Source organism: Pempheris klunzingeri, chromosome 17, assembly GCF_042242105.1.
Source record: "Pempheris klunzingeri isolate RE-2024b chromosome 17, fPemKlu1.hap1, whole genome shotgun sequence".
NCBI lineage: Eukaryota > Metazoa > Chordata > Actinopteri > Acropomatiformes > Pempheridae > Pempheris > Pempheris klunzingeri.
Window position 1 is genome coordinate 17,376,455 of NC_092028.1, and position 13,684 is coordinate 17,390,138.

Genomic DNA, 13,684 nt, shown 5'->3' on the forward strand with positions numbered 1-13,684 from the left:
AAATGAGGATCACTGTTTTCAGTTTATACCAGTTTTTTACCAAATGGCACCCAGATCGAGCAGATGTGGAGCAGATTGATTAAAATCTTGGAGGTCCTCTTGAGACAAGGACAGTTCAATAAATACTTCCGCTAATGAAAAGTAAAGAGAAAAGTGGGGCTGTGACACAAATGAGATGCATAATGCACCACCACATTGAACTATACACTGTTTAAGCTGCAAATAGTTTACTCATAATCCAGTTTTCATGTATGATTCATTTTTTGTTAAATCCAATTTCCCCCCGTTTTTAATTACCAAAATAAACATTAACGAAATTAACAGACCTCTTGTGTAAACCCTGCATATTTATGACCTTCATTTACTTGACATGACCTGGTGTTTTTGTGCTTCTAGACATCACGTACCAGCCAAACTACTTCTCCATGTCAGAGCCTGGCGTGGGACGCTTCCTCGTGGCCTTCTCAATGCAGGGCCTAGTCTTCATTATTCTGCTGTTTGTCATCGAGCTGCAGTGTGTCCGCACTCTCCGGCGACTCCTCGGCTCCCTGGGCAGGAAACGCAAACAGGTAGATGAATTGTTGGAGTGATGCACAAGGCAGCGTTTCATTTCCTAGCAACCACAGCTTGCACTGCGTAGGAAGTCTCTCTGGGAAACTATTCAAAGTGTAGTTAAATATATTCACAGTGAAACCAAAAACAAAAGAGAAGTCCCTAAAGACAGCATGAGTAATGGTTGTAGATCCATAAACTGAATGCTTTCTGAAGATCCAGATTTAATTAAATGTACAGGGAATGGACAATATGGCGTAAATGCTTCATAAAAAGGAAACTTTAACTCTGAAGTAGGCACAGTTGGAAACACTGCTACTTGCATTGGTTCCCATATTGTTGGAATGCCAGATGGAAACAGTTGTCTCATTAAAAAGGTCTGGAAATTAGCACTTTGATTTATGAGTTGTCAAAGCCGCATGACACTGCAAAGAAGCCAAATCATCTGCCCCCTACGTGCAGGAGCATCATTTAATAACCCTGCAGGCTGATTTATTTTATCAAGAGGAACCGTCTTGACTTGAATATTGAGAAGTATGTTCATCAGTTTTATCTGAGTCCCTGCCGGACCACATCCGACAAAAGAGCGAATCAGGTGTTAATTGAGGCTCTTCACACTTCCAAGATCTACAGTCCCTGACAAAAGTCTTGTCGCTTACGTCGTTGGAATATCGTTGGAACAACAAATAATAACTTGACTGAAATGGCTTATATGAAAGGCAAAGGCCTCTGGATTATGTGTATTGTACCAAAATAAGGTTTTGTATCATTCAATGAGTTTTATCATTTAATTGACCCCGTGGTCACCAGAAACAGTTTGTCGAATTCTCTCACGCAGTGGTCTCCATGGCCAAATCAGTGCTCAGAAGCCAGCATTAAACAGAAGGCAACTAAAAAAATCGTGTTGCATTTGCAAAGGCCCACAGCTTGGTGAAAGGATGGACAGAGGAAAAGTGTCAGAAGGTAGATTTTTCTGATGAATCATCCATTGAACTGCATCCCAAACGCAGCAAATACTGCAGAAGACCCGTTGGAACCCGCATGGACCCAAGATTCACCCAGAAAACAGTCAGTTTGGTGGAGGAAAAATCATAGTTTGGGGTTACATCCAGTATGGGGGTGTGCGAGAGATCTGCAGAGTGGATGGCAACATCAACAGCCTGAAATATCAACAAATTCTTGCTGCCCACTACATTTGAAACCACAAGAGAGGGCAAATTCTTCAGCAGGATGGCGCTCCTCCTCATACTTCAGCCTCCACATCAAAGCCCAGTCACCAGACATGAACATTACTGAGCATGTCTGGGGTAAGATGAAGGAGGAGGCTTGGAAGATGAAACCAAAGAATCTTGATGAACTCTGGGAGTCCTGCAAGACTGCTTTCTTTGCCACTCCAGATGACTTCATCAATAAATTATTTGAGGCGTATGGATGCAGTCCTCCAAGCTCATGGGGGTCATACATGATATTAATTCTTTTTCCCAAGGGACCATAGCTTTATGCTGTGATGTTATTGTAGCATGTTTGTGTATTCAAAATAAAAAATTTTTGTATGCGACAAGACTTTTGTCCAAGCCAAATCTGACCTTTCTGTTCTAATTAAATGATAAATCTCAATGAATGATACAAAACCTTATTTTGGTACAATACACATAATCCAGAGGCCTTTGCCTTTCATATAAGCCATTTCAGATTCCAATTGATCAACTACAAGTCAAGTTATTATTTGTTGTTCCAACAACTTCGGTAAGCGACAAGACTTTTGTCAGGGACTGTATCACCACCTCTGCATTCAACAGCACGTAGACTTTACTAAAGGCATTTTTTAACATGTCAGAATGAAACATCTCATCGGAAAGACTCAACATCCTCCAACTGGTGTCAGAAAATGGGAAACAGAAAGCATTTAGGGCTGAAATTATTAATTGATTAATCAATGAATTAATCATAAGAAGATTAATTTGGAACTGTTTTGATAAGTGAATAATCTTTTTTTTCCAAACATTACATTGTGTCAGCTTCTCAGTTGTGAAGATCCTTCTGTCATTTAGCTGAATAACGCTTGCTTTATCTTGTTCACGAAGCGTTTGTTTTACTCAGGGCTGCCCACTCTATGCTACTATGACATATTTATGTGTATTATAGTTCCTTGTTAAATATTAAGAGACCTGTGGAAATGCCAGAAAATAGACGACGTCACCTAAAGAAATGTTTACTGTGACATAGGGACAGTGTCTTACTTTATTTGCTTGATGTTTCTATCGTACATATGTGTGTGTCAGTTACCTCTAATAGAGGATGCAGCACTGCTTCCAGAGGACAGGGATGTGGCCGAAGAGAGGAAGAGAGTCCTGGAGTGCCAGCCGATGGTGGAGTCTATGGTTGGTAGCCCCCTCATACTGCAGGAACTCAGCAAGGTATGCAGCACAGGAGTCTTCTCGCTGTACGCAACGAATCTGAACGTTTTTGGAGACACACAGAGAGAGATAATCATATCTCACAGAGACATTCTCGGGTATCTCTCCTTCTCAGGTGTACAGCAGCGGGGAGAATCTTCTGGCTGTGGACAGGCTTTCTCTAGCTGTAGGGAAGGGAGAGTGTTTCGGCCTCCTGGGCTTCAATGGAGCAGGCAAGACCACTACCTTTAAGATGCTGACAGGCGATGAGAGCGTTACATCCGGGGATGCCTACATTGATGGATACAGCATCTTGAGGGATATTAAGAAGGTGAGCCTCTCTATTAATTCAAAGATACAGTTAACATGTGGGTTTTAAGTAAACTAAATCTTCAGTGTAGAGCCACACTGCTTTCAAAAGGCCCAGATATGAATGAGGACTTTTATCTCTGGATTGCAGGTGCAGCAGCGCATTGGTTACTGCCCTCAGTTCGACGCCGTGTTGGACCACATGACAGGAAGAGAAACTCTGAGCATGTATGCCAGACTCAGGGGGATACCAGAGAAATATGTGTCTGGCTGTGTGGAGAATGTCCTGAGGTCGCTGCTGCTGGAGCCTCACGCTGATAAACTGGTCCGCAGCTACAGGTGGGGACAAGATTGGAGAACAGAAGAATGAATAATGCTCTATTTTGTCAAGTGTGTGTAGATAATATATCACCTTAAACGTATGCAGTGGCGGTAACAAGCGGAAGCTGAGCGCAGGAATGGCCCTAATTGGCGGGCCTCCAGTCATCTTCCTGGATGAGCCTTCGACCGGGATGGACCCTGTGGCCCGGAGGCTTCTGTGGGACGCTGTTACACGCACACGCGAGTCTGGAAAGGCCATCATCATCACTTCTCACAGGTGAGCTTCAACGTGTAGCTTGTGTATCAGCAAATATTATTTTGATTTACTGGCCCTTTAATTGAGTATTTTCATTTTCTGCTACGTTATACTTCAGAAGGGAATACTGTTCTACTATTTCACGTAAATATTATCAGCAAAATGTACTTAAAGCATCAGGAGTAAAAACACTCACAATGCAGTAAAATTCACCCTGGGACATTATTTGATTATTAAAACTGATGCATTCATGCGTAAACAGCATTTTCCTGCTCTAGCTGGTTGAGATGGAGCTACTTTTAGCCTCTGTGGCTCCCAGCCTCAGGACTGGAGTCCTTTTATAGTATAGTAAGATAAATCTGATGGGATGTGGGATGATTAATGGTGGAGGAAAGAAGAAAAACCTCTTCATTTTTTGGACGTGTTAATATTTTTTTAGTAAAATATCAGATAGTTTGACCTATTTGGGTCCCCAACAATTATTTAAATGAAACCATCAAAGAAGATGTAGAGGTGAAATGTCTCTTGGGTTGAACTGCTAACAACTGATGGCCAGTTTGTGTGTTTCTCTCTCTGAGGTTAAGTGAAAGTATAAAGTAGCAGACTATGGAAATACTCAAGTAAAGTACCTCAAAATTGTACTAAAATAAATGTACTTGGTTACATTTCACAACGGGAAATATTGTACTTCTTACTTCACTACATTTAACTATAATTAGTAGTTACTATACAAATTAATATTTTACATACTTATATTTAAAAGAACTTGTTCACAAAGGAGTATCCTCACACTTCTCTCCTGTCTCCCTGATATGTTCCCTCACCAGTATGGAGGAGTGTGAGGCCCTGTGCACCAGACTGGCAGTGATGGTCAACGGTCAGTTCAAGTGCCTCGGGAGTCCCCAACACCTAAAGAGCAAGTTTGGCAGTGGCTACACCCTGCTGGCTAAAGTGCACATAGAGGCTGAGTTGGAGGACAGTGACCTGCTGCTATTTAAAGACTTCATCGAAAGTACCTTCCCAGGTTAGAGGCGTACGATTAATGGCCAATTTAACATTTATAACAGAGCAGAATGTATTGTTGTAGCTGCACGTGCATTTACAGATATCATTTAACATTTTAACGGGCACCTATTGTAAAAATGTATCTATTTTTCTGCGTTTTTTTTCAGGATTTCTCATGCTACTCATTCAGCAGCCGAGGGTGCTTTTGCTGTTTAAAAGTTAACTTGAAAATGACTATTAAAGAACAACAAAGCAAATCTAACCGTGTGAACTGTCTCCCATCACAGGAAGTCAACTAAAGGACGAGCACCAGGGAATGGTGCACTATCATTTGACTGACAGAACTCTTACCTGGGCCCAGGTAACTGATTCACACAGAAAACACACACAAAACATCTCTGCGCTCCGCTGTGTTAGAGCCCCCTCTGGTGGGCAAAATGATGCACTGTAATGTTAAAATACCCAAGTTATAGTTTTATAGCTTCAACACGGTGTCCCTGTATATTTATTTGTACTTTCAGTGTTTAAAAGATGCACATTGTAAACCTCGGATCACACCACAGATGCATTCATATCCCACTTTTCCTTGTTTTCTGTTTAATCTCCACTCCCGCTCCAGGTGTTTGGCACTTTGGAGGCAGCCAAAGAGAAATACCACATTGAAGACTACTGTGTGAGCCAGATATCACTAGAGCAGGTGTTTCTCAGCTTTGCCCAGTTCCAGCACTGCACAGAGAGTGGGAGGAAGTAAGTGGGGGGAGGAATCCGTCCATCCATTGTCCATTTTCTACAGTGTGTGTGTGCAGGACCTGTGTACATGGACTTGCCTCGGCGACACAGCAGCCGTGCACACAGGCTGGAGCAGAGCGCGATTTACCTGCAGCTCCATTTTTACCTTGAACACCAACACACACACACACATACACACACTGGGCCAGTCGCCAAACATCAACTTGAGCATTTCTACTACTGCATCACGTCGATGTGTCTTTGTTGGGTCATTCATGCCGTTGTTATTGTTGTTGTGCGTCAAGAAAGTAGCAGAACTGGGATCATGACATGTGGGGATGCTGATTATACCAAGTAATGAACCAATGCACCAATGACAGCATTCGTTGGATACTACTACTCTGAAGTGTGTGTGTCAGGGTTAATTTGTGTGCGTGCACTTATATGTGAACTACTCGTCTTTTTGTTATTTATGATTTTATTTTTATTACTTGATTATGTTTCCAAGAATTTGTGCTTTTCTTTGTTTTTTGTGATCATCACTCGTAACAAGAGAATGAACCACTCCATTTGATACATGTATGAAATCGTTGCACACCTTTGCGCCTTATGTAACTAATGAAGGTTGTTGTTTCTTTATATTGCCCTATACGAAATGCCTGATTATCCTTAAGAGCCTCTTAATGTTGTTGCCAGATGTAAATAATGTGATGTGTTCATGGTACTAAAAACCACATACTCATTCAGGCCAGAGCAGAACATTTACTCATTTAAAGGCTGTTTTGGGCACATTAATGAATGCATGTATAAAGTAGGATTTACAGAGTGCACGATACTGAGAGATCAGAGAGCTGCTCGCCATTCCCAGAAGACCGTCCTTATCCAGGGTTAATCCTCCGAGTACATTTAGTCCAGGGTGAGTACATTTAATACGCCTCCATTGTTCAGGTCTTGTGAACCAGTGATTGTTTCTGCTGCCAAACAAGTTTCAGCAACAGCGTGCTACCATGTGGATATCCATTACTGTTTACACGGAAGCTATTTACAGAGAAATCACGAAATCATTGTGTGACGCAGGGGACTTGTCTCGAAATGTTGCTGCCGTTGCAGTTAAATGGGAGGTATTGGCTTCAGAACAACACGTTTCAGGCTGCGTGTGATGTATTGGACCTTGAACAGCAAGACCGCAATGATCTTTGAGGTGTTTTTGTACTTTATTTCCCTCTTTTTTTTTTTTTCCTGCAGCTATGCATTTCACACAGCACGCCCGTGTGTGAATGTGTATGAATGTGCGTGTGAGTATGGCAACACGTTTCCTGAAGTCATCCAGACTAAACTAAATCAGTGCTATGATAGTCTTTCAATATTAATACCAAGAGATTGTTATTATGCAGTGGACAAACTTTACTAGTGTCATCTTTAATGTAGAGCTGCTCCATCAGGGAACGGCAGGAAATGCAATAAAAAGGTCCAACAATGGTATGAATAATAAAACTAAACTAAGTCCTCTGCATACAGTTAGATGCCTTGTTCTGAGGAAGAATGATCAGCGCAATGTTTGTTCCTCTTTTATTTGGATGAGCTACTATGAACCTCATTACAAAGCGTGCCCAACTCATCACGCTCTCAAAGCCTTGTTTGTACTTTAAAGAACCTTGTAAAAAGACTTCTGTATCCTGTAGGAATATTGTGAACATTTGAAGTTTTCCCCCACGCATATTGACGAGAAACCTTTGCTTTCCATGTTAAAGATCAATATTGTAATCTGGGATTAATTAGCAAACACATTAATTCAAGTGTACAAATGACATTCCTACTCTCAAAGTCACCCTGACATCACATCAGAGGTGAGATGAATGTATTTACTGTATTTAAAAGCAAAAAGCACTCACAATAATCAGCTTTATTAACAAATGATTTTCAGTGCTTTCTTCATGTCGCCAGATGTGTGTGAGGGGGAAAAAAAAAAAAAAAAAAGTAGAGATAGACATTCCAGAGAGACACATTTATGTGGTTTATCAGTCTTGAAAGGATTTGACCTCTTAATTTTGACTTTTGTTACACTTATTTGCACAGTTTATGTCTCATTACATGTATGACCTGAATCAACTGCAATGTTAGATACGTAGCTTGAGGAAAAATGGAAAGGTTTGTGCTGCTGAGAATGAAGAATTGGGTTATGCTGAAATACAGTGTATCATATTTAAAAAGGGAATTTACATCATTGTAACTGTGTACTGTACTGTACCATGGAACTGACCTTGTCAACTGTATATGTATCGCTCTTCTTTTTAAATTAAATAATGCTCTATGCAAATGGAAGCAAAATGCCAGAGCGTGGTCTCATTTTTTCCAGCTAGTGACACCTAATACCTTTCTCTAATCTATTTGCATGGCCAGATGCTACACGGGGATAAGTGGAATAAAGAAGTAAATAAATATTACATTACACACCGCATCCGCAGAGAGAATCTTACAAAGTGTGATGAAGGTTTGCAAGCAGATAGTCGTCGTATTAACAAGCCTAAAAGTTTGGAAACTAGTGATCTAGACCCTGAGTAGACTGTGGACTAGTATGGATTACAGGCGACCTATAAAGATGCTATGATGTAAATATAGTGTTGTTTCTGTTTATGGTAGGGTTTTGGTCTACCTGCCCGTGTGGTATCAAATCCTCTTTTGCTAAAACTGTCAACTTTGCCTCCCTCTTTGAGACCTGTGCTGACCGAGCCCAGAGGGGAGGGGACAGGATTAGTAACCCTGCACTACAGCTCATTCAGGACACTCACTGGGGATGTGCCTTTGAGCGTCAACAGCACATTGTGTTAGCGGCAAGGCTCAGTCACAAATGTCACGTTCGGACGATTTGGTTTTCTTCCTTTTCTCCAGTCCCACCACTCTGTTGGGGGCTGTTGCTCTGCTGCTCGTCCTCTATCTTGTTTCCAGAAACTTTGCCTCCCATGAACTTGAGAAGGAGCCTCCAGGACCGAGGCCTCTGCCCCTGCTTGGCAACCTGCTGCAGCTGGATCTCGAGAGACCCTACAAAACCCTCTGTGAGGTGAGTTTAGCGGTCTCGTCCCAAAAGCATACAAATATATGTACGCTCATCCGTTCAACAGCTTGTTAATGCAAAGATCTAATCAGCCAATCACGTGGCAGTGCATGTAGGCATGATCATGACGACCTGCTGATGTTCAAATCAAAGTATCAGACTGGGGAAGAAAGGTGATTTAATTGACTTTGAACATGGCATGGTTATTGGTGACAAACTTCAGTATTTCAGACACTGCTGATCTACTGGGATTTTCACACACCACTATAAGGTGTACAGAAGGAAAAACGTTGCCTTATATGACAAGACTTGATTTCTGCCGCAGCGTTTTCGATGGTAGGGTCAGGAATGTGGCATAAACAACATGACAGTGTGAAAAGCAGGCATCCTGCCAACAGCTCGGACTGGTGGTGGCAGTGTAATAGAGTGGGGGATATTTTCTGGGCACACTGTGGCTCCTTTAGGACCAATTGAGCGTCGTTTAACACACCTGATTCAAACAATCGGCTCATCATGAAGCTCTGCCAAAGCCTGAGAATGACCCTTTCCTTTGGTTCAGGTGTGTTGGACCTGGGAAGCATGTAACACATGCAGGACAGTGATCCCTAAGGACCAGGATTGGGGAACATTGTTTTAAACGCCACAGCTGAGCATGTCCATCCATGTATGACAAGTGTAGACTACATGTACTGTATATGTGACCCTTTTTCTAACATGCTGCACGCTATTTGAATGTCCTTTCATTCACAGCAATGGATTTCTAATACATTTCACAACATTTTTCCTTTTTTTTTCAGCTTTCAGAGAAATATGGGTCTGTATTTAAGGTGTATTTGGGAACCAATAAAGTGGTGGTCCTGGCTGGGTACAAGGTCGTCAAAGAGGCTCTGGTCAGTTACGCAGAAGAGTTTGGAGACCGAGACATCTCCCCTATATTTTATGATACCAATCAAGGTCATGGTACGTCCTTCCTTTACAAAGTCTCTAATATACAGTATTTGTTCACAGTGGCAAAAAAACAAAAAATATATAGAAGAAGCTAAATCACAAATAACATTACATTTGTCACTCAATTATTTAATCTTGTACTTTTTTATATATCTAATAATGCTTACAGATTTGAACTTGCATGTCATGTTTGATAGGGATTCTGTTTGCAAACGGAGAATCCTGGAAAGAGATGAGGCGTTTTGCCCTCAGTACCCTGAAAGACTTCGGCATGGGCAAAAGATTAGCTGAGGATAAAATCTTGGAGGAAAGCCGCTATCTGATCCAGAAGTTTGAAGAGCACAAAGGTATGGAGCTAAAATATGTAAGAGATAATGCATGACACGGTGCTCTGATTTACAAAATGAACAGGTGACACAATGTCAGAAAGGTCTTTTCTTAAAGCCTCTTAAAGGATGACGTTGGTATTTTTATACCTGTGCCCTATTTCTAATTTATCTCCTAATTTAAGTAATTCTGATTCTGATTTTTTCTCATTCAAAATGACCGGTAGGCACAAACACTTTTGGAATTGGTTCAGTAAATTGCTTCCACTGGCAACCAAGAACGATACCTCAAAAATAAAAACCAAAGTCTAATGACAAAAACCATCATTTTACACAGGTGTTATTGGCATTAGTTCAAATTCAACACAATGTTTGTGTAACACACAAACTAACTGATCCAGGCAGCAGTAGACTCGTGCTTCTGGTTAAACAAAAAGGATCTTACACTGCTATGTCTGTGGGGATCCTTCTATAACATTGTCAGGCACAATTTCAGTGACAAAAGCAAGCATTGTTAGTGGATGTGCACTGATTGGGCACAATAGGATACAATGCAGCAATTATAGCTCAACATAACACAAGCCAGTACAGTTCCTAAGGGTTTTGTATGTACCAGTAAAGGGCCCAGGCTTAAAAATACATAAATTATCCTGTAATGCTGAGTGACTTTTCTTCCACAATGTCTATTATTTTCCACACCAGGACACCACGAAGTGCATTATTCTGCTCACCACAGAAATCAATAGACTGTGTTCAAATGCTCAAATGGAAGCACTAATTTTTCATTGTTCTCTTTGTACTGAATAGTATAATACTGCACTTCTCATGTTGTGCCCCAGTCCTAATACTTTTGTTGTTTTCTCGCTGTCATTTTGCAGGGAAACCATTTGATACAACATGTCCGGTGAATTATGCGACGTCCAATATAATCTCCTCTATTGTGTACGGAAGCAGGTTTGAATACGATGACCCTCGATTCACAAACATGGTGAGAAGAGCCTCCGAGGTCATACGTCTTACCGGCTCTGCACCAATACAGGCAAGGTCTGCTTTTTACACCGGCGCAGTTTGATGCGTGTAACCAGTGGTAACTGAAACATTTGTCCTCTCTATTCTACAGCAGTATAATTATATACAACACTACAGTGATGTAGTATTGCTGTTTGAAGAGAAGATGTGTCTACTTAATAAGATCAATAAACTGGACATGCTGAATGTGTTGCAAACAGAGATAGGATCGAATGAAAACTGCAGATGTTTGGTGATGGAAAATACTTTTTAACTGTGGCAAATAACCCAAAAGTGTGTCTAAATGTTTAAATGCACTGTTAAGATCTACTTCATTTAATCCTTAATGAAAAAATAGACATTTTAAATCTATAGAAAGCACCTGTTGGGTTGGCGTTGGTCATTTGGTGAATACTGCTTTCAGTAATCTTTGCTGTTTTTACTGTTGTGTCACAGCTTTACAACATGTTTCCCAGGCTGTTCTGTTGGATAAAGAATCGACAGCTGATATTAAAATATGCAGAGATGTCTATCAGAGATGTCAAAGACTTATTCAGGCATCTGAAAGAGACACTGAACCCTCACGTATGCAGGGGGATTGTGGACTGTTTTCTGATTCGGAAGCAGAAAGAAGAGGTAAGGTTAGGTTTTCATCTAACAAAGAGAACAAACGTTTCACACATCTGTTTTGTAATTCATGTGTGGATGCTCTTTCTCTTAGGAGGCATGCGTTGTGAACACTCACTACAATGAGAAAAACATGATATTTACAGTGACCAACCTGTTCGCAGCTGGCACTGATACCACAGCAACTACACTGAGATGGGGTTTGCTGCTTATGGCCAAATATCCCCATGTACAAGGTAAGAGGAGAGAGGATCCTGTGAAACACACCCACAGTGTGCTGTTAAGATGTAGCAGTGGAGGAGAGGGTCACACATCACATCAGTAGCCCCCCATCACTGCAGACTATGTACTAGAATAGGCTGCAGGTTAATGCTTTGCCCCTTTATACTGTATATAAATGAATCCTGTGCCAGTCACAGTTTTGCCATAAGCTCTGAGGTAGACCCATAGCTGAAACGTGATGATATTTTAAAACATTGTTAGGAGGGAAATGTCTCAACTCAGATTGTCGTGAAATTTTGCAGACAAGTTCAGATTCCCCTCAGGGTGACCTGTAATCATTAAGAAAATCCCTTAACTTTTGTCCACTACTTTGTTTTCTGACCAAAGTACAATGTACAGCTTCACAGCATGACTGTAGACTGTTTCTCCTGTTGAAATGAATGCAGACAAAGAATGTTAATGTAGTATTTTGTGTGTCTAGACCAACATTTAGTGGCACAGCTATAACTGCATGTGTAGTAGACTGTGTTAAACAATATGAGCGTTTGGAGAGATTCAGGCCATGTTTAGTGTTTCTGCAGATTTTGGCAGGAAAAACATGCTTCATTGCTGCTTTCTTCATCAGCTACTGGGCCCTCTTTCATTTCCTGTTTTTCCAGACCAGGTCCAGGAGGAGCTGAGCAGGGTGGTAGGAAGCCGTCGGGTGAGAGTAGAGGACAGGAAGAACCTGCCGTACACTGACGCCGTCATCCACGAGACACAGAGGCTGGCCAACATTGTCCCCATGGCTATTCCTCACAAAACCAGCAGAGACGTCACCTTCCAGGGCTACTTTATCAAAGAGGTCAGGTGCTCAGTCCAAATCCACACACATTAGTTTTTGTTAGATATGTTGAAAACTCTGAAAATAGTAATTTGGCCCCAGGATTTGATAATGACCTGCGCTCTTCCTACAGGGGACTATTGTGTTTCCTCTGCTTACTTCTGTCCTGTATGATGAGAGCGAATGGGAGAGCCCACTCACTTTCAACCCTTCCCACTTCCTGGATAAGGACGGTACATTCATGAGGAGAGACGCCTTCATGCCCTTTTCTGCAGGTACAACATCTTTGAGTTTTTGGTTTTTTAGGGATTACTGAGATACCTGACCCAACACGATCCACTTTTCTGCCAGGCCGCAGGGTGTGTCTCGGAGAAGGTCTGGCTAAGATGGAGCTCTTCCTCTTCTTCACCTCCCTCCTCCAGCGCTTTCGTTTCACTCCCCCACCTGGAATCACAGAGGATGAACTGGATCTGACGCCGGGTTTGGGCTTCACCCTCCCCCCTTCACCCCATGAGCTGTGTGCCGTCAGTCTCCAGTGAGGTGGAACCTCTCATTGTAACTGCCTGAACCAGCGCCATAAATATACTCTCACACAGGGCGGCATTTTTATCCAATTTGTAGGGATTTTTTTTTCAGAACGAGACTACTGCATTAAGTCACTGTATATATTCCTGCTTCTTAGACACTGTGGCTTGTTTTTATGAACAGATTATCTATTTTTGTGGACTGTAATTTCTCAGTGATTTAAATACTTATATTGCAGCAAATGGTAGAAATCATGCCATTTATTACTAGGAATAAATTGGGAGTGCTCTCTTCATACAGCTGATATCTCATAAACATCTAAAATTAAATTAAACCATGTTTATTTACCAATATTTTATTATCTGTACAAATATAATATATATAAATGAATACAAATAATGGAAACAAACTGTTTTTGCTGATGGAAAAAGACAAGAGTAATACAAATGATTTAATAAAGGGAAAGTATATTTAAACTATTTTTGAATAATGATGGTCAGATTTTTCCTCATCAGATGCCTCTTAACCTTATTAAAGGTAAATAAAAAAATACATTAGACCTGCTGTTGACCAGGCTTGGTGTTG

General features: G+C 41.2%; 2 protein-coding genes across 2 annotated transcripts in view; both read left to right on the top strand.

The window, feature by feature from the left end:
* The window catches only part of abca3b (ATP-binding cassette, sub-family A (ABC1), member 3b), a 31,874-nt gene extending 23,976 nt beyond the window's left edge, over nt 1–7,898 (top strand). The window contains exons 24-31 of the mRNA XM_070848003.1: nt 397–569; nt 2,835–2,969; nt 3,085–3,279; nt 3,409–3,596; nt 3,685–3,855; nt 4,662–4,858; nt 5,127–5,200; nt 5,459–7,898. Of these exons, the coding sequence (XP_070704104.1) occupies nt 397–569; nt 2,835–2,969; nt 3,085–3,279; nt 3,409–3,596; nt 3,685–3,855; nt 4,662–4,858; nt 5,127–5,200; nt 5,459–5,590 (1,265 nt within the window). The 3' untranslated portion in view covers nt 5,591–7,898. The remainder of the gene's footprint in view (nt 1–396; nt 570–2,834; nt 2,970–3,084; nt 3,280–3,408; nt 3,597–3,684; nt 3,856–4,661; nt 4,859–5,126; nt 5,201–5,458) is intronic.
* A 518-nt stretch (nt 7,899–8,416) lies between these two features.
* LOC139216776 (cytochrome P450 2K1-like) lies at nt 8,417–13,639 on the top strand. Its single transcript, XM_070848006.1, has 9 exons — nt 8,417–8,626; nt 9,418–9,580; nt 9,766–9,915; nt 10,773–10,933; nt 11,359–11,538; nt 11,624–11,765; nt 12,411–12,595; nt 12,708–12,849; nt 12,926–13,639. Exons 1-9 carry the CDS (start codon nt 8,417–8,419, stop codon nt 13,111–13,113), a joined length of 1,521 nt encoding a protein of 506 aa, XP_070704107.1. The 3' UTR covers nt 13,114–13,639.
* The last annotated feature ends 45 nt before the right edge of the window (nt 13,640–13,684 follow it).